This window comes from Drosophila kikkawai, chromosome 2L, assembly GCF_030179895.1.
Source record: "Drosophila kikkawai strain 14028-0561.14 chromosome 2L, DkikHiC1v2, whole genome shotgun sequence".
Taxonomy (NCBI): Eukaryota; Metazoa; Arthropoda; class Insecta; order Diptera; family Drosophilidae; genus Drosophila; species Drosophila kikkawai.
This window is the reverse complement of record NC_091728.1, coordinates 16950082-16970601: the sequence shown is the minus strand read 5'-3', so window position 1 is coordinate 16970601 and position 20520 is coordinate 16950082. Positions and strand designations below refer to the sequence as shown.

The 20520-nt window shown below is 42.5% G+C and overlaps 4 protein-coding genes across 6 annotated transcripts; all 4 read left to right on the top strand.

Moving 5' to 3' along the window:
- The first annotated feature begins 965 nt into the window (after positions 1–965).
- ACXC (Adenylyl cyclase X C) lies at positions 966–5321 on the top strand. The gene is made up of 11 exons (XM_017169926.3): positions 966–1129; positions 1190–1330; positions 1389–1551; positions 1687–2461; positions 2519–2619; positions 2669–3008; positions 3148–3598; positions 3648–4009; positions 4112–4206; positions 4266–4417; positions 4476–5321. Exons 1-11 carry the CDS (start codon positions 1028–1030, stop codon positions 5265–5267), a joined length of 3474 nt encoding a protein of 1157 aa, XP_017025415.1. The 5' UTR covers positions 966–1027; the 3' UTR covers positions 5268–5321.
- Positions 5322–5947: 626 nt separating this feature from the next.
- LOC108076857 (adenylyl cyclase X E-like) lies at positions 5948–9975 on the top strand. Its single transcript, XM_041776112.2, has 12 exons — positions 5948–6108; positions 6165–6305; positions 6372–6531; positions 6589–7351; positions 7408–7508; positions 7561–7888; positions 7990–8440; positions 8498–8856; positions 8916–9010; positions 9080–9231; positions 9299–9431; positions 9491–9975. Exons 1-12 carry the CDS (start codon positions 6037–6039, stop codon positions 9943–9945), a joined length of 3210 nt encoding a protein of 1069 aa, XP_041632046.1. The 5' UTR covers positions 5948–6036; the 3' UTR covers positions 9946–9975.
- Positions 9976–10445: 470 nt separating this feature from the next.
- Positions 10446–14876, top strand: LOC108076892 (adenylyl cyclase X E-like). Of its 3 annotated transcripts, none has more exons than XM_070288745.1 (12): positions 10446–10658; positions 10718–10858; positions 10914–11073; positions 11185–11959; positions 12017–12117; positions 12167–12512; positions 12614–13055; positions 13141–13502; positions 13595–13689; positions 13782–13909; positions 13970–14093; positions 14163–14876. In XM_070288745.1, the coding sequence occupies exons 1-12, from the start codon at positions 10545–10547 to the stop codon at positions 14720–14722; spliced, it is 3348 nt and encodes a 1115-aa protein (XP_070144846.1). In that variant the 5' UTR covers positions 10446–10544; the 3' UTR covers positions 14723–14876. The 3 variants fall into 3 exon arrangements, with proteins under 3 accessions (XP_070144846.1, XP_017025413.1, XP_070144848.1); XM_017169924.3 differs by having other exon boundaries at positions 13758–13909; positions 14163–14875; XM_070288747.1 differs by having other exon boundaries at positions 10548–10658; positions 10711–10858; positions 13758–13909.
- Positions 14877–15235: 359 nt separating this feature from the next.
- On the top strand, positions 15236–19308 carry LOC108076858 (adenylyl cyclase X E-like). Its single transcript, XM_017169887.3, has 12 exons — positions 15236–15421; positions 15478–15618; positions 15677–15836; positions 15892–16666; positions 16723–16823; positions 16876–17206; positions 17279–17732; positions 17787–18154; positions 18212–18306; positions 18372–18523; positions 18583–18718; positions 18783–19308. The coding sequence occupies exons 1-12, from the start codon at positions 15350–15352 to the stop codon at positions 19265–19267; spliced, it is 3270 nt and encodes a 1089-aa protein (XP_017025376.1). The 5' UTR covers positions 15236–15349; the 3' UTR covers positions 19268–19308.
- The last annotated feature ends 1212 nt before the right edge of the window (positions 19309–20520 follow it).

Below are 20520 nucleotides of genomic sequence, written 5' to 3'. Positions count from 1 at the left end.
CTCTGATTTTCCCGATTTCAGTGGCAGTATAAACGCAGCATATCTGTGTGTGGACAGGTTTGTTTATACAACCACCGAGTGTGTGTGTGCCAGCCGAAGGGAGGCAAAGGAAGTCCTTGCCACTACAATGGTTACAGTTACGTCCTGGCTGGTGTTGCTTTTGGCTTTAAGTGAAATAAAGTTCACTCCGCTTTTTATGCACTCGCGGCTATTATTTAATTTGCGCAGCTGGGCGTAAATGGGCGACAGCTTTGACATGGCCAGGCACGAAGGCTTTTGGCTCTCAGCGGCCAGCTCTCTCGGAATGCCAGGGTTCAGCTTTCAGCGAATCTGCATTTCAGCATTTCATTATGGGTCACCTCATGCGAGGCCGTGGCAAATCATTGGAGCCGCACTCGAATCCGGCTCAAAGCGGTTGCCAGGCACGCAACATTTGACCAAAATTCGGATTGGGGCGCGCACCTCTTCCCCCACCCGATATCTCATCGGAAAATGCAACGTTTTTGCAGATATCAAAGCTGCCGCAATGATTTGCAAAAACCAAGAAGGACACGTCTTCACCGAACAAAAAGGACAAAGGCAATCCGCCAGAGGAGCATCCACCGCAGCCAAATGGATACTAGGGCCAGTTTCAGGGCGGGTATTGGTGAAGCTTCGTCGTCTAATCTGTAAGCATAAATTCCAATCATTTCGCAAATGGAATGTGCAAGCGCAAACCAATAAAACCGCAGAACACAACACAACAACAGATGACCGGGGGCAGAAGGAGTAGGAATCTCTGCCAACTGCTTGGTGTTGCCAGGACGAGTGCAATTTTTGTAACCACAGCTGCTTCACCGTGTATCCGTCATGGAAAATCTTTTGTATGGAGTCTATAATTTGTTTATAGTTATAAAACAGGAAAGAAATTGCATTAAAAGTAATCTTTATGACGCACACTGATTGACTTGGTTTTACAAATCAGTTGTCCACTGACAATCTAATCAAACAAACATATTTAAAGATTCCATACACTTTTGCTGCTGAGATGAACTGTAGGCGTCGCAACACCGTTAACTATAAGCAGAAAGAAAGGACATGCACACTCAACTATGACAAGGAGCGCGTCTGGGAATCGGACTACCTGTGGGTAAGTATCTAAGAAAGATTTTCGGTGATCATTTGAGTTCACAATTGGGCGAGTCAACAGGCCAAGTGCAAGGAGCTCAAGTTGGAGGAGGAGTATCTGAAGTACCAGGTCCGCCTGATGAACAGTTACCTGGGAGTCTTCTTCCTTCTGCATATTTTGGTCGTCGCAAGCTATACAATAGTGATGTTAACTTTGACCAATGTGAGATTTTAAATCCTATCAATATGCGGTTTAAGGCTAATGTAACTTTTTTTTTTAGCAAAACACGGAGCGCATCTATCCAAACGTGGCTATCTTCATATTCAATAGTGTCGTTATGTTGGCTGTGCTAAGTATCAATTTCTTGGAGGACTTTGTGCAGCGACACAGATGGCTAATGGTGGTGACATCGGCACTGGCCGTGCTTAGCTTAGTAGCCTCAGGTTAGACTAACCCTCCCCTCCCATTCCTAACTAATAGATGAAAAACATGTTGATTTTGAGGAATTCAGAATGCAACCCACTGTTTTCTATCCTTGCTCGAATACTAAAATTCAAAATGTCCTTTTCCCCATTCAGACTTGGGACTTAACGCATATCAATATATCTTCCACGACTGGCCCCTCAGTGCAGAAATGGATATTTACGTCCTCTGCATAATCTATATGTTCCTGCCGATTACCTCCATCAGGACGGCAGCTATCCTTGGTTTCGTTGTTAGTGGTCTCTATGTGTTTTACTTTCTGCAAGTGCTCTCCTCTCTCGCGGTGTACGCTTCTCGCACTTCGCACGGCCATGACGCGATCACGATCGACATCTTCCACTATTTGGGCTTCAACATGCTGGGCATTTTCTTCCGCATGATGAACGACACTATGGTTCGGGCGTCGTTTCTCGACCGCCATCAGTTCATCATGGAGGAGAACTGGCTGAACCACGCCTTGAATCAGGAGGCAATGCTGCTGCATAACATTTTGCCGCCGCAGATCGCCAAGACATACATGGGGAGCATCAAGAACAAGATCATGCAGGCGGATAGTGACACGGAGTTCGGATTACGGAACTACCAGAGCTCCATGGCCGTGCAGATCCATTCAGACGTGAGCATCCTGTACGCGGACGTGGTGAATTACACTCACCTGACCACGACTTTGTCGGTGGAGAGTTTGGTAATGGTGCTGCACGATCTCTATGGTCGGTTCGACGTGGCTGCCGCTATGTACAAGGTCCAGAGAATCAAGTTCCTGGGCGACTGCTACTACTGTGTGGCCGGTCTGGTTGAGCCCGACCCAGATCATGCGGAGAATGCCGTGTCCCTGGGCCTCTCCATGATTTCCCACATCCAGGAAGTGCGGTACGTCAGCCAAAGGGAACTAGCCACAGCCACTCACTGATCCAACTCATTGCACAGGGAAACACGCGATCTGGATATCGACATGCGCATAGGAATCCACTCGGGAAGTCTCTTCGCCGGGGTTATTGGCCAGGCCAAGCTGCAGTTTGACATTTGGGGTACGTTATGTTGCCAGAAATATTTACAATAATCAGCGGAAATTTACAGGAGCTGATGTGGACATTGCCAACCATTTGGAGGCTACGGGTAAAGCGGGCTACGTTCACATCAGTGGCAGGACTTTGAGCAACTTAACCCCGTCCATGTACACGATTCTTCCGGGAACGGAAGAAGCCCAGAATGATCCCGTGCTGCAGAAGCACCCGATGAACACATACCTCATAAACGGCACTTCGTCGGCGATCCCGTCGAAAAGGATCACATATTATAGGCGGCAACAATCAGTCATTGACATCAAGTCACGACCAGTTCAGGGCGCCCCAGAAACTAACACGATGGCCGATGAGCTGCGAGAGGACTTTCGCAATATGCCAGTGGGTGGTTTTGAGTAGGTCAAAGGGCGACACACACTCCAAGAGTATTCTGAATGTTGATGTTATTTATTAACCTTCTATTATTCAGCTGTTGGCGATGTCCATGGTACATCTAAAGGGTGCTATTTAATATAAAACTTTCTTTACCCTCAGCTATCGACGCATATTTCCATGCTCTCCTCGACATGGCGAAGCTCCACGAAAAACACGGCGGGAAATCGGAATGTGTTGTACGACGTTCAGAGATTCAACGCTAGAATGGAACTATCAGAAACAGCCGGACTTCATTTTCAAGCGCTCAATACTGATGGCCTGGCTAATTGGGGTTTGCTTGATCTACATTCAGGTGATAGGAAAGTTTTGCATGATGTGCGTAGTGGTCGATGCGTGTGTGCTCATTTTCCTGACATTTCTACTGTTCATCTCGTGGTTCAAGAAAGTGTGCTGGTGGAAATATGGAAAAAATACAGAGGACAAGCAGTACAGCAAATTTTGTTGTATGATATTTCACTTGCACGAAAAGATCCTGCACAGTTTACTTCTGAGGATTTTGTGCTATATTTCAATTATAATCTGTTACTGCACCGTGTTCGGCATGATCCTGGTGAGTTTTGCACGCAATGCAATGAAAATTGCTTACTGAAAACTTTCAGATAACCTGCGATCACGAAGTGTTTGAGTTGGAATACATTGAGAGCAAGCTCTATCGCTACGAGGTGAATCGTGACACCTGCTTCCATCCGTGGGCCGTCACGAACATGATGGCGCTCATTCTGGGAATGACCTACACATTCGCCCGGATACCGTTCGCCCTCAAGGCCTGCATCACCTGCTTGGAGACCTTCAGCTATCTGATTATCTTATTTTCCGAATACCAGTTTGTATTCCAACATAGCAACACCACGATTCCCTATATGCGAGCAGAGATCGCGCACTGTAATCGCATTTTGCTCATGTTTGTCACTCTATACGTGAAGGAGCAGCAGGTTGAATTCAATGCCAAAACCAACTACAGGTGCGTATATCAATAATGGTACTAATATCTACAACTGCAGGCAGTCCCGGAGATTTTCATGGTTCTGAATTGAAACAATTTTTAAACCATTGCCATTCATAGGCTGAACCTGAATTTGAAGAACAAGCAAACGGTGGCCAGTGCAACCAACCAATCCATCATAATTCTCCTTAACAATATTCTTCCATCTCATGTTGGTGGGTTTCCAGTAAAAGATGCCTTTGTACAAATAATTTTCTTTCTTCTATCCCACTAGTCGAACTTTATCTTTATAAATTAGGCAAAGCCGAGCTCTACTATGAAAATTACCCAATGATCTCCGTAATGTTTGCTAAGCTAATGAACTTCAAAATGGATTTGACCAGTCTACGCGTGTTAAATTGCATAATCACTGAGTTCGATATTCTGGTAAGGCGATCCTTTCACTGACACTTTGGCTTAAGTAATTATCCTTTTTATATGGCAGCTGAGTCGCTACAAGGAGTATTACTTGGTGGAAAAAATCAAGGTCGTTGGCTGCACGTATATGGCAGCATGTGGGTTAGATTTCTCCCTGGCAGCAAAGGTTCGAAGAGGAAATTCGTTTAGAGAATCCCACCACTTACCGGTTAGGCGTACCTTGGACAATACAGATCCCGATTCCGAGTTTGACACCCAAGACGAAGTAGTCTACCTGATGACAACCTTCGCTTTGGACCTGATGCGCACCCTGGCATCCTGCAACAGGGCGTACGCGGAAACGCCCTTTGATCGGAGTCTGTCTAGCACCGAGATAGCCATTGGGATTTCCAGCGGCGAGATCATGGCTGGGGTAGTGGGCGCCTCACAGCCGCATTACGACATTTGGGGCAATCCGGTGAACATGGCCTCGCGGATGCAGTCGACGGGTCTGCCGGGCCACATCCAAGTGACCGAGGAGTCTGCCAAAATTCTCATGGACTTCGATATTGTCTGCCATAAGCGTGGTCTGACCTATGTGAAGGGACGTGGTAAAATACCCACATATTTTGTGGCTATTGATGATAAACTAAAATTTTATTCGACCACCTCGGAGCTGAGATCGAGAGCTTCGAGGCGTTTCACTGTCATGTCAATGATTCAATCGTCGGTTCACTCATCCAGTAGCGGTGACAACAGTGAGGACTATCGGAACAAGGAGGAGGTTGAGTCGGAGAATGAGTCGGAGAATGAGGCACAGAATGAGTCGGAGAATGAGGCGGAGAAGGAGACGGAGATTAAGACGGAGAATATGAAATAATAGCTTGTTTATTTCATCTATGTTTACATAAATATATATATTTTTTAAACTTTATATACCCCTAGACGGGGCAGACTGTGCATATGTATTCTTTTTTGAGGTCTGTTTTTCTGCAAAAAATATTTTTGGGTGGTTTCAAGAGCTATATCGAGGTATAGGGTATAAAAATAAAAGTGCTTCTTTAAAGGTATACAAGTTAATTCAAATAAAACAAAATTATATAGAGCGAAATTAGAGTTTTACAATATTTATATGTATATGTTTCCTATAAAGTAAACATTAAAATTATTGCCAAAAAAATAGATGTATACTTCGGCTCTCATTTAAAATTTGCATTAAATAATAATAAAATATTGCAAAATTAAACAAAAAAAAATATATGTATACATATATATAAAAAAAAATATATATTTTAAATATTTTTAGAAATAAGAAATTTTAATCGTCTCCCAAATTCCTTGCAAAGACCCATTCAATGACCCTTAAATGTAAATAATGAGCTTAGGTATTTTATATTCTCCCACTGGAAGACTCGAAAATGCAGGAAATGCAAGCGTAAACTGCCTTCCTTTGAGTTATATATCTTCTTTAGATAATCATCCACTTTCCAATGCTATTTCGAATAAAATGTTCACAAAACATGATCTAGTTTTGTTCTCAGTCAAGTAGACCATTCATAACTGCCAAAAGTTACAGTTACAGTTAGTACAGCTGCAATATAGTTTCAAATCGGTGTCTAATCCTACAAAACGAAAATCTAAAAATAATAATGCCTTCTTCGCGGAGCAAGTGCGATCTCAAATATTTCGAAGATATAGTGTGGGAACCCAAGTATCTCAAGGTAATTGTGAAGCCAGGTCTGATTTATGTTTATATTCAATAATCAAACACCCTCAGAAAAAATGTAAGGAGCTTGGCGTAGATGGCGAGTTTAATGCTTATCAGATACGGCTCTTTAGGAGTTACGTACGCGTGTTCTTTATGTTTCATATAACCGTTACCATTATTCATTGTTTATTGGTAATCTTATTAAGTGAGGTAAGCAATACACTTTCATAAATAATAAAAAAAAATGCATGTGTTCTTGTACATATATACTTGCAGCATAAAAAGTATATCTTCTACGATGTGGGTATATATTCAGTCAGCTGTCTGATCCTCTTACTCATTCTTAGCATTAATTTCCGCAAGAAAATAATTGAAAAGTATACGTGGATAATGTTCGTCAGTTCTGCGTTAGCCAGTTTGACTTTGGTGTGTGCGGGTGAGTTCCGTATGGGAGCTATCGGTTTTTCCTGGGGTAATTTCACTTGTTTCGCAGATCTGACCCAGTGCCTATTCCACTATTACTACCATGACTGGTTGTGCGGCTCGTTCTACGACACATACATCCTATTCATGATCTACACATTTCTGCCGATCAAAAGCCTCTCCGCCGCCTTTGTGTTGGCGTTGGTCGTCTCCTCAGCGTACATCATGTACTTCATGCAAATCGTCTACCTACCCAAGGGAATTTATGCATCAATGTCTAGCGACATTGCCCTCCATTTGTGCCTAAATGTGGTCGGCATCCTTTATCGCACCGTTAATGACATGATCGTGCGATCCTCATTTATAGACCGCCACCAGTTTATTAAGGAAGAAATCTCTCTGCGGAACGCCCAGCGCCAAGAAAAAATCCTGCTTGACAGCATCTTGCCCTCCACGTTTTCAGAGCTTCTGCAGAAGGACATTAAGAAAAAGATCATACAATCTCAGCGGCTCGCCTCAACTCCAATGCAAATCAGCAACGCCTTTAGGCGCTCCATGGCCATACAGATCCATTCGGACGTAAGCATTCTGTATGCGGACGTGGTAAACTACACCCACCTGACCACGACTCTCACCGTGGAGAAGCTGGTGACCACCCTGCACGACCTTTACGCCAGATTTGACTTAGCCGCCCAGCACTACAGGGTGCAGCGCATCAAATTCCTGGGCGATTGCTACTATTGCGTGGCAGGTCTAACGGATCCGGATCCCGATCACGCGAACAATGCTGTGGCCCTGGGCATTGCCATGATCGCCCATATTCAAGAAGTGCGGTGAGACCCTGTCTGTTATATTTAATTTACAACTTTAAAACCTTTCCATCTTCCAGTGCCTCGCAAAATTTGGATATAAATATGCGCATTGGAATTCATTCCGGAACTCTGTACGCAGGGGTGATCGGTGAATCTAAGCTGCAGTTTGACGTGTGGGGTAAGCAGGTTAATCTCCTCCCATGGGACTTATTTACTTTTAATTGATTTAGGGCCGGACGTCACAATAGCCAATGTCCTTGAGTCAACTGGCGTTCCTGGTGCCGTGCACATCAGTGAGGCCGTGTTGAGGAATCTGACAGCGCGTAATGAATACACAATTGAGAGAGGTCCTGAAAGGGCACAGAGAGATTCCCTCTTGCTAAAGAATAGAATTGTCACATACCTAATAGTATTCCCACATAATGTCCCTGATTTTTCGACCGATGACCAGATGTTCTCAAGCTCCCAGCCCAGCTCAAATTTGCCTCATGGCGTTACTGCCGAGTTCAACGAGGAATTGCGTGAGGAATATCGGAAGATGCCAGTCATGAAATATCTGTGAGTAGATTCAATTTATTTGAAAAAAAAAATACTTTTGCGCGCTGTTAGAATATTTATACTGCTTAAATTAATTTATAAATTATTTTTTTAAACGATAGCCCCTCGATTTTATGGAAATTTTGGTGCCAAGAGCCATCCAAAGATCCATTGAACTCGCAAATGGACATCTGTCTGACCTTCTACGACACAGATCTAGAGAAACCATATTTAGGACAGAGTGACTTTTTATCCAGGTATTACTTCATAATGGCCTGGAGCGTTGGTGCTGGCTCAATTTACATTCAAATTATGAATTCTGAAAACATTGAACTGTGGTGCCTTGTAGTCGACAGCTTGATGCTTGTGTTTTTGACTGTAATGGTCTTTATTCTCTGGTACAAAAAGATTTGCTGGATATTATATGGCAAGAAAAACAAACCGCACACTTACAACCGCCTCAGCTGTCTTATATTCCGCATCCATGAGAAAATTCAGGAAAGTCTGACCATACGCATTTGCACCTTCCTGCTCGTTATATCATTGTATTGGATCATAATGGGTATAAGTACGGTAAGTCACCATTTATTAATTTTTTAAATTTATTTTGATTTTTTATTTATCGATCAGAGATGCAGCCAAGCAAAGTTTATCTTGGCATATATTGAGGAAAGGATCTATCACTATGAGGCCAACCAGTCGCCATGTTTTGCACCGTGGGAGACCACTAGTATGCTGGCTCTGATGACTTGCATGGCCTTCACCTTCAGCCACATCCCTTTTATGCTCAAGACGATTGTGGCCTTTATTCAAGTTCTCATATATAACATATTAATTTTCCTTCAGTTCGATTTCGTTTTCCACCACAGCATCACTTCGAATCCGTACTTTCCCTCTGAGTATTCCCATGCCTTTGTGGTAATAATTACCTTTGTCACCATGTATCTTAAGGCGAAACAGACCGAGTTCTGTAAGAGAGTCAATTTTAGGTGAGCTCGTAGCTTTAATTTATTATAAAATATTCATAAAGGGTGGTGAAATATTTTAGCTGGCGCGTCGAGTTGGAAAAGAAGCGGTATGACGCCTCAATAACAAATAGCTCGATCACGATTCTTCTGAATAACATTCTTCCCAGTCATGTTGGTGAGTCGCGGACGTGTTGATAGATTCAAAGTTAGTAAGGATTGCTGATAAAATCCTTATTTTTTGCAGTCGACATCTATCTTAACTCATTAGCCAAAAACGAACTCTATTATGAAAATTATAAAATGGTATCCGTCATGTTTGCCATGTTATCAAATTTTGAAATGAATCTAAGCAGCTTGCGGATTCTCAATGAGGTTATTACCCAGTTTGATCTGCTGGTAAGTGGAATCAATGTTATTATATATATTTTTGTATATATTTTTATAAATGTTGTCGCGAATACAGTTATTGCACTATAAGAAGCATTATGTGGTTGAGAAAATTAAAATCGCGAACTACACATATATTGCGGCTTGCGGATTGGATGTGAACTTTGCTGGCTCCACCAGTAAGCCATTGAAACTGGGGTCAATGAAAGGTAAGTCATGCATGGCAATTATCATTATAAAGTATCTCTCATCGTGGCTTTGCTCGCAGAGGAGCGCTTGGAGCTGGTCAGCAAAGAAGATCACGAGGAGGTGGTTTTCGTAATGGCCTCATTCGCCCTGGACCTCATGCGAACCCTGGCCAGCTGCAACAAGGCCTACAATGGCATCGTCCAGGGATACAACTTAAGTGACGGGATGATTACCATCGGGATATCCAGCGGTGAGATAATGGCCGGCATCGTCGGCGCCTCGAAGCCACACTACGACATCTGGGGCGATCCGGTGAACATGGCGGCGCGGATGGAGACGACAGGTCAGTCGGGTCACATTCATGTAACGGAGGAGTCGGCGAATATTCTGGAATCTTATGGCATTCAGGCCAATTACCGCGGCCAGACTTTCGTGAAGGGGCGTGGCTTCCTTCCAACATATTTTCTGGGCATTGACAAGGATCACAACTTCATCACAAAAAGGGGGACACGGCAATTAAGTTTAGCTGTTTAACAAGTAAAATAAATTCTTTAATACGCCCTCGATTAAATATCATTTTAATAAAAGTTATTGTTTTATTGCCAATAAATTATTGGTACTGACGTCAAATACAAATTTATGTGGATCGAAAATAACTTATAGATTGAATGCCACAAAAGCTATATCTCAAACATAATATGAGCCTATGGGAGAAATTTCACTATTGTTTTTAAATATCGAATATCTTCTCTTAATATCTAAATTTAATTTAAATTTATAAATCTAAATAAACCAAAGGTATCAGAAAGTTAGAAGTCTGTCAAAGGGTTCTAGATTTATAAAGTCTTAATCAGGCAATATTTATAAATCGCGATTACACATATTTATCGATCGGCCAAATTAATAATATGACTGCCATGGATTTATTGCAAATTCGTTGTTTATTATTAATAATATTATATTGTAAATTATATAATTTTGGAATAATTAAAAAAGGTTTCAAATACTTTTCCCTAATCGCTTAGACACTGACCATCTACTCAAATTGTACACTCAAGTACTTTCAGACAAACAAATATATATACATATACAGGACAAAACACAATACACAAATATACGAAAGTTTCGTTAAAATGACGGTCCACAGATTAAGAAAGATTCACACCATTAGGCAGAAAAGGAGGAAACACGGGACATGTACGCTCGATTATGACGATGAGCGCCTTTGGGAATCGGGCTACCTAAGAGTAAGTACCTGAGAAGACTTACCGCTGACCATCTCATTACGCAAGTCACGAGTCAACAGGCCAGGTGTAAGGAACTCAAGTTGGAGGAGGAGTATCAGAAGTATCAAGTTCGCCTGATGAACAGTTACCTCGGAGTCTTCTATATTTTGCATATTGCTGTCACCGTTATCTATGTTGCACAGCTGTTGCTATTGACCGACGTAAAAGATAAAGCCTTATATAATGTGTTTTTCGAATAATTATACTCTTTTACAGCACACGTATCGCGTCTATCCAGACGTTGCTACCCATATACTATTAGTGGTTTTAATGCTATTGGTTTTGAGCGTCAATTTCTTCGAGGACTTTGTGATACGCCACAGATGGGTAAGGGTGTTTACCTCGGTTGTGGCCTCACTTCTTTTATTGACCGCAGGTAAGTTTAAATAACATACCAACAAAATTTAGAGGCCAAGAAAGCTTTTATTTGTATATACTATTCATTCAGATTATTAGAGTACTTCTATATTTCCTTGTACCCATTCAGATTTGGGACTGAACGCATATCACTATATCGTCCACGACTGGCCCATTATATCCGCAATGGACATATATTCGCTCTGCATGATCTACATGTTTCTGCCGATTCCCTCCATTAGGGCGGCAGCTCTCCTTGCGCTCTTCGTCAGTGTGTTGTATGTGTTGTATTACTTCCAAGTGGTCTACTTCCTCTCGAAGTACGCCTCTCGTTCCGCTCACACCTATGACTTGTTCATGTTGGACGTCTTCCACTATTTTGGTTTTAACGTGATGGGAATTTTCTTCCGCATGATGAACGACACTATGGTTCGGTCGTCATTCCTCGACCGCCATCAGTTCATCATGGAGGAGAATTGGCTGCGCGACGCCCTGCACCAAGAGGCAAAGCTGCTGCACAACATTTTGCCGCCACAGATCGCCAAGACATACATGGGGAGCATCAAGGACAAGATCATGCAGGCGGATAGTGACACGGAGTTCGGATTACGAAACTACCAGAGCTCCATGGCCGTGCAGATCCATTCAGACGTGAGCATCCTGTACGCGGACGTGGTGAATTACACTCACCTGACCACGACTTTGTCGGTGGAGAAACTGGTTATGGTGCTGCACGACCTCTACGGCCGATTTGACATGGCTGCCGCTATTTACAAGGTCCAGAGGATCAAGTTTCTGGGCGACTGCTACTACTGTGTGGCCGGTCTGGTTGAGCCCGACCCAGATCATGCGGAGAATGCCGTGTCCCTGGGCCTCTCCATGATTTCCCACATACAGGAAGTGCGGTACGTCAGCCAAAGGGAACTAGACACAGTCACTCACTGATCCAACTCATTGCACAGGGAAACACGCGATCTGGATATCGACATGCGCATAGGAATCCACTCGGGAAGTCTCTTCGCCGGGGTTATTGGCCAGGCCAAGCTGCAGTTTGACATTTGGGGTAGGTTATGTTGCCAGAAATAGTTACAATAATCAGCGGAAATTTACAGGAGCCGATGTGGACATTGCCAACCATTTGGAGGCTACGGGTAAAGCGGGCTACGTTCACATCAGTGGCAGGACTTTGAGCAACTTAACCCCGTCCATGTACACGATTCTTCCGGGAACGGAAGAAGCCCAGAATGATCCCGTGCTGCAGAAGCACCCGATGAACACATACCTCATAACCGGCACTCCGTCGGCGATCCCGTCGCGAAGAGTCACACATTATAGATGGCACCAATCAGCCATGGACATAAAGTCACGACCAAATATAGAATCCTGGAGCTCTTATAACTCGGTGACCGAAGAGTTACGTGAGGAGTTTGACAAGATGCCAGTGGGTGGCTTAGGGTGGTAGGTCGAAAGGCGACAATAACAGAGATACCCTTCTATTATTATTTATATGGAGGAGATATCTACCTATCCATTGATTTAAAACTGGGCTTACCTTACAGGTATCGACGGTGTTGTCGATATGGCGAAGCCCCAAAGAATGAAATGCGGGAAATCGGACTCTTTTGTGCGACGTTCAAAGATAAAACGCTGGAAAAGAATTATCTGCAGCAGCCGGACTATATCTTCAAGGGCTCAATACTGATGGCCTGGCTAATTGGGGTTTGCATGATCTACATTCAGATCATTGGCAATGATGATATTTGCAGACTATGTGTTGCCGGCCATATGGTTGTATTCACTCTCCTGACTTTTCTGCTATTCATCTCGTGGTACAAGAAAGTGTGCTGGTGGAGAGATGGGCAGAACGAATACAAGAAGTACAGCAAATTTAGTTGTATAATATTCCACGTATACGAAAAGATCCAGCGCAGTTTATTCCTAAGGATTACTTGCTACTTCCTGACTATAGGCTGTTACTACTCTTCGCTCTGCATGATTCTGGTAAGTGAGACTAATTTATATTCGGTTTAACTTTTATAATTTATAAACAACTATGCAACTGTTACTAATTTATTGAACCTTGCAGGTGGACTGCGACAAAAATAAGTTTGATCTGGAATTCATTGAGAGCAAGCTCTACCACTACGATATAAGTTATACCACATGCTTCTCTCCGTGGACCTTTACGAACATGATGGCGCTCATTTTGGGAATGAGCTACACCTTTGCCCGGATCCCGTTCGCCCTCAAAACCTGCATCGGCTGCATGGAGGCCTTCGTCTACTTGCTGATTCTGTTTTTCGAATACCATTTCGTATTCCAGCACAGCAACACTACGGCTCCCTTTCTGCCATCGGAAGTAGCGCACTGCGACCGCATTTTGCTCATGTTGGTCACTCTTTACATGAAGGAGCGTCGAATCGAATTCAATGCCAAAACCAACTACAGGTGCGTATATCGATAATGATACTAATATCTAAGCAACTGGATCCGACCTTATCGTACCACTTAAAGAAAACCAAACCCATTATCTTTCACAGGCTGAACGTTAATTTGAAGAACAAGCAACAGGCTGCGACTGCAACTAACCAATCAATCATAATTCTGCTTAACAACATTCTTCCTGCTCGTGTTGGTGAGTTATCAACCAAGGATCCTCCCCTCCTAATTGTCAGTAAAAATACTTTTCTTGTGTCCCTAAAGTCGACATTTATCTAAATAAATTAGCCCAACATGAGCTCTACTATGAAAATTACCGAATGATCTCCGTAATGTTTGCCAAGCTAATGAACTTCAAAATGGATTTGCCCAGCCTACGCGTGCTAAATTGCATAATCACTGAGTTCGATATTCTGGTAAGACGACCCTTTGACTGTCATTGTATGTCTTGATCAATTATCCTCTTAATATGGCAGCTGAGTCGCTACAAGGAGTATTACATGGTTGAAAAGATCAAGGTCGTTGGTTGCACTTATATGGCAGCATGTGGCTTAGATTTCTCCATGGTATCATCGGTTAGAAAGGGGCGCCTCACTGATCGTAAGTTAAGCCATAGATTTTTTTAGATAATTCCTTATCCTTATCTCAAAATATTTTTCTATATTTCAGTCGAACGGGATCGCAGCATTAGCCGCGAAGAGACTTTAGATAGTAATGACGATACCTACGATGGAGTGGTCTACCTGATGACAACCTTCGCTTTGGACCTCATGCGTACCCTGGCTTCGTGCAATAGGGCCTACGACAGCATGCCCATTGATCGGAGCCTGTCGAGCACTGAGATAGCCATTGGAATTTCCAGCGGCGAGATAATGGCTGGCGTAGTGGGCGCTTCACAGCCGCATTACGACATTTGGGGCAATCCGGTAAACATGGCCTCTCGGATGCAGTCGACGGGTCTGTCGGGTCACATACAAGTGACAGAGGAGTCCGCAAAAATTCTCATGGACTACGGTATCCTCTGTCGTCCGCGCGGTCTCACCTTCGTGAAGGGACGCGGCAAAATTCCGACATACTTTGTAGAATTAGACGAAAATTTGAGCTTTGTTTCAACGAACCCTAATATGACACTGGAATCTCTGAAGTTTTTATCAAACTTTTCTGGGGAAGAAGAGCTTAACGAATCGGACAAAGGTGAGACTAAAGGATCAACGCGGTTGAACACATAGTGAGCTCTGATTCGAAGACGAATTCGAAGCTAAAGCGCTCATCCTTTGTCCTCGGATCCATCTTAGTCTCAGCGCGCAGTATGTTTGCAGTCTGAGTTGTGTATTTTATTTATGACAGCTGAAAACATGTATATATTATTAAAATTGTGTGTACTCCATATACACTTTAATTGTTTTGTGTTATTTATGTTTTTTTTTAAGGAAAAATGTCACAGATCGGAATAGATACTTGACTTTAATATATTAACGGCGCTATAGCGCTATAGCGCAATTACGAAGAATCTATCAATGTAAAATGATTATGCAACAAAAGCCAGTGATTGCTAAAAGTCATATATATTTTCATTCGATATTAAAATACTAAATTACAAATTATTAAATATTAAAAAAAAAATTGTATTTAATTTTAATAGTGGTAAAAAGAGTTTGGCATATTCAGATAAACGTTCACTAACCTAGTTGTTTTCCAAACACACTTCCCTATATTCAAATTTAAAATAACATTGAAAAAAAACTAGTTTTATTTTTAATCAGGTAGCCCTAATTCGATCTGTCAAAGATTTGAACACTGCGGTAATACAGATTCAAATCGGTGCACCATTTAATTTAACGAAAATAAAATAAATAATGTCTTCTTCGGCGAACAAGTGCGATCTCAATTATCTAGAGGAGAGGACGTGGGACCGCGTCTACCTCAAGGTAATTGTGAAGCCAGGTCAGATTTATGTACGCATTCAATAATCAAACACCCTCAGCAAAAATGTAAGGAGCTCGGCGTAGAGGGAGAATTTAATGCCTATCAGGTAAGACTCTTCAGGAGTTACGTACGCGTGTTCTGCTTACTTCATATTGGCGTAACGGCTATTCATTGCATATTGATATCGACGTTGAGTGAGGTAAGCTATCCATTTTCACGTTCCTAACTCGTCCTCACGCGACCTTTATAATCTTCAGCATAAAAAGTATGTCTTCTTCGATGTGGGTATTTATTCAGGCAGCTGCCTGATCCTTGTACTCATTCTGAGCATTAATTTCTGGGAGAAGCTAACTGAAAAGCACACGTGGATAATGTTTGTCAGTTCTGCGTTGGCCTGTTCGGCTTTGGTGGGTGGGGGTGAGTTCCGTGTGGTAACTTTATCTTTTCAGGGGTAACTTCACTTGTTTCGCAGATCTCACCCAGAGCCTATACCACCATTACTACAATGACTGGGGGTGCGGTTCGTTCTACGACACATACGCTGTGTACATAACTTACTTGTTTCTGCCGATCCTGTGCATCCAGGGCGCCATCTTTTTAGGGTCTATGATCTCCATCATGTATATTGTTCTCGATATGACGGTCCTGTCCTCTAGATCCACTGATGGGGCAGCCGCCATCGTCAGTATGGTCCTTAAAATTGTCCAATACCTGAGCATAAATATGCTCGGCATTTATTGCCGCGTGCTTAATGATATGGTTGTGCGCTCCTCGTTTATAGACCGCCACCAGTTTATTAAGGAAGATATTTCTCTGCGCAATGCCCAACGCCATGAAAAAATCCTTCTGGACAGCATCCTGCCCTCTCAGTTCTCAGAGCTCCTGCAGAAAGACATTAAGAAAAGGATTACTCTATCTACGAAGCTCACTTCCACTCCAATAAATAACTTCAACGTCTTTAGACGCTCTATGGCCATACAGATCCATTCGGACGTAAGCATTCTGTATGCGGACGTGGTGAACTACACCCACCTGACAACGACTCTCACCGTGGAGAAGCTGGTGACCACCCTGCACGACCTTTACGCCAGATTTGACTTAGCCGCCCAGTACTACAGTGTACAGCGCATCAAGTTCCTGGGCGATTGCTACTATTGCGTGGCAGGTCTAATGCATCCGGATCCCGATCACGCGAACAATGCTGTGGCCCTGGGCTTTGCCATGATCGCCCATATTCAAGAAGTGCGGTGAGACTCTGTCTGTTATATTTAATTTACAACTTTAAAACCTTTCCATCTTCCAGTGCTTCGCAAAATTTGGATATAAATATGCGCATTGGGATTCATTCCGGAACTTTGTACGCAGGGGTGATCGGTGAATCTAAGCTGCAGTTTGACGTGTGGGGTAAGCAGGTTAATCTCCTCCCATGGGACTTATTTACTTTCAATTGATTAAGGGCCGGACGTCACAATAGCCAATGTCCTTGAGTCAACTGGCGTTCCTGGTGCCGTGCACATTAGTGAAGCTGTGTTAAGAAATCTAGGGGCGAGGGGCGAATACTCAATTCAGAAGGGTCCTGAGAAGGCAATGAAGGATCCTCATTTACAAAAGCATAGAATTGTCACCTTCCTAATTGTATTCAGCTCACAATATGTCCCTGATTTCGTCACCGATGCACAGATGAAGTTGAGCTTCAAAGACGACGCGAGTTTGTCAAGAAGCGTTAGCACTGTGCTCAACGAGGAATTGCGTGAAGAATATCGAAACATGCCAGTCACACGAATTAAGTGAGTGCATTCTGAAATATAGTTGAGAATTAAGATTAAGATATTTTAATTACGAAATCTCTGACTCAACAGCTTTAAGGCACTTTACTCCATATGGGTAAAAAAGGAATCGAGATATCCGATGAAAAAGTCAATGGACTTCTGCCTGACCTTCTACGACACAGATAAGGAGTCAGCCTATTTGAAGCAAAAGGACTATTTTTTCAGGTACTATATGCTGTTGGCTTGGGCTACCGGCCTTAGCCTAGTTTTCGTCGAAATCTTTGATACTATGAACACTGATTGCAAATATTGCTTTGTAATCGACTTCTGTATATTTCTGTCCCTGACTATTCTGGCTTTCATTGCGTGGTACAAATGGATTTGCTGGATTATATATAATAAGAAAAACAAGCCGCATACATATAACTGCGTTAGCTGTATTATATTCTGCATCCATGAGAAAATCGTGGGCAATCTGATCGTTCGCATTTGCACGTACCTGTTCGCAATAGCATTGAATTGGGTCCTAATAACTCTCATTGTGGTAAGTTTTTCTATTGCCTGGATTAAGATAAGGTAATGTTTATTTATCGATCAGGTGGATTGCCGCTACGAACAATTCATTCAGCAATACATCGATGAGAGGATCTATCATTATGAAGATAACGAAATAAATCAAATATGTTTTCATCCCTGGGTTGTCACTGAAATGCTATCTCTCATGATTTGCATGACCTTCACCTTCTGTCACATCCCGTTTCTGCTGAAGACCTCTGTGGCCCTGGGTCAAGTTTTCGTATATTTTATATTAATTTTCATTAAGTTCGATTTCGTTTTCCACCACAGCACCACTACGAACCCATGGTTTCCCTCAGAGTTTTCCCATGGCTTCATAATAATTATTGCCTTTGTCACAATGTACTTTAAGGCTCGTCAAACCGAGTTCTCCAAAAAAGTTTGCTTTAGGTAAGTTGGGACCTAATAAATCATAAATTGTATTTAAAAGGTTTCGAAATATTTAAGCTGGCGGGTCCAGTTGGAAAAGAAGCAGAATGACGCCTTGATGACTAATCGCTCGATCATAATTCTTCTCAATAATATTCTGCCCAGTCATGTTGGTCTGTATGGAATTCGGAGTTACAAAGGGAATGTTACGTTATGATCATTTTCTTATATTTTACAGTCGACATATATCTTAGCTCATTATCCCAAAACGAACTCTATTATGAAAGTTATAAAATGGTATCCGTCATGTTTGCCATGTTAACGAACTTTGAAATCAACCTAAGCAGCTTGCAGATTCTCAATGAGGTTATTACCCAGTTTGATGTGCTGGTAAGTGGTATCAATATTATTAATTACTTCTTTTTTGTTAGTATAATCTTCGAATGCAGTTATTGTACTACAGGGAGTTTTACGCGGTTGAGAAAATCAAAATCGTCAATTGCACGTATATGGCAGCTTGTGGTTTGGATGTGAACTTTGCTGGTTCTACCAGTAAGCCACTAAAACCGCGGTCGGCGGGTAAAGGTAAGTAATCTATGGCAATTGTCATTATATGTTAACATATATCACATCACAACACTCCTCTTAGGCAGGCACTCCCATTCGGGTGAGGATCACGACGAGGTGGTTTTTGTAATGGCATCGTTTGCCCTAGACCTCATGCAAACCCTGGCCAGCTGCAACAAGGCCTACAACGGCATCGTCAAGGGATACAAGTTAAGTGACGGGAAGATAACCATCGGGATATCCAGCGGTGAGATAATGGCCGGCATCGTCGGCGCCTCGAAGCCGCACTACGACATCTGGGGTGATCCGGTGAACATGGCGGCGCGGATGGAGATGACAGGTCAGTCGGGTCACATTCATGTAACCGAGGAGTCGGCGAATATTCTGGAATCTTATGGCATTCAGGCCAACTACCGCGGCCAGACTTTCGTGAAGGGGCGTGGCTTACTTCCAACATATTTTCTGGGCATCGATGATGACTTCAACTTTATTCGGGTTAAGGAAACCCGGAAACCGATTTATGCACATCGCAGTGCTTATATTTCAATGGGAAGTACATACATTTAGATACTTCTGCCTGTAAATAATAAATATCTACAGAAATAATAGTTTTCTTCACGTATATATAGAGGTGATTACCCTCTGCTGGAAATCTAACTATTGGTTTTTAAAATTGTATCAACTATTTGGAATACGAAAAGGCAGAACTAAAAACCATTTCGGCTTCGTTAAATATGGGTGCTTATCGACTTACGGCTACATTTTTAATGATGGCTTAAAATTTAAATATGCTAATATGGCCCTAATGACTTTCCCATATTGTCTCCCCATTTCCCGGCCACTCTCTGATCCAGAGAGTGACACGTACTTTCCATTGAAAACATAATTAATGATTTTGCTACGCCTATCCATTAAGAGTGTCGAAAGCAAGAGCATGGCAGCCGAAAACCAACATCAAAATCAGAAGCTAAGTAGATTTGGCCTTTTCAGCCCAGTCCCCGTCGCTTTTCCCCCTCCCTCCCGTTCCCAGTTTAATTGAATTAATCCCGAACCGTGTTTAAATTCTGAGTGCCTACTGATTCGAAGAGAACCCTTTTCGCACGTGCAATTAACAGCTATTTTTACAAGCAATTTGGAAAATATGATGGCGCTGTCAGACCTGTGCAAGGTGATCGCCTGCCGCCGCCACTGACACAACCTCCCTTTGATGCTGATGATGATGATGCTTGTCATTGTTTGCTGTAATTGACGAGTCCGCGCCGGAGTAAAACATCAAAAAAGCCCGACGACACGAAAATACGAATGTACGAAAATTCGCGTTAGACAAACAGCCATTTCCGGCGAAGGCCCCCAGGACTCCACATTCCCATGTGTCCTGTTCCGCACCGAATCGAGTTGTTTTATCCGCACGGACACGGACCAACGTTCCTTTGACATGTAAAACGCTGTTCGCTCTCTCATCCAAATACATATTGATTAAAAAAGTGAAAGCACTCGTTTTTCGAGATAAAAAACTCTGTAAAAACTAATTGAAATGCATGTGTATTTCAAATGTGAATTTAAATGCGAACTTATTTGCCCTGAAAACAGGTGAGAAAATTAAATAAAAATTAGTCTCATTGAGGGTACACTAACGAGAAGGAGTATTGGGCTTTTAGTTAGTTTTTTTATCATTATTATGCCAAACTTGGACTTCGATTGCTGTGTTGCAGTATTGCGACTGCTATTAATAAATTTATCAAAAATTAAATATAGGTTATTTCCTATTTGTCACATTGTTTGCTATTTCAAATTGCAGTCATCATGTTTGTTGGCCGAAA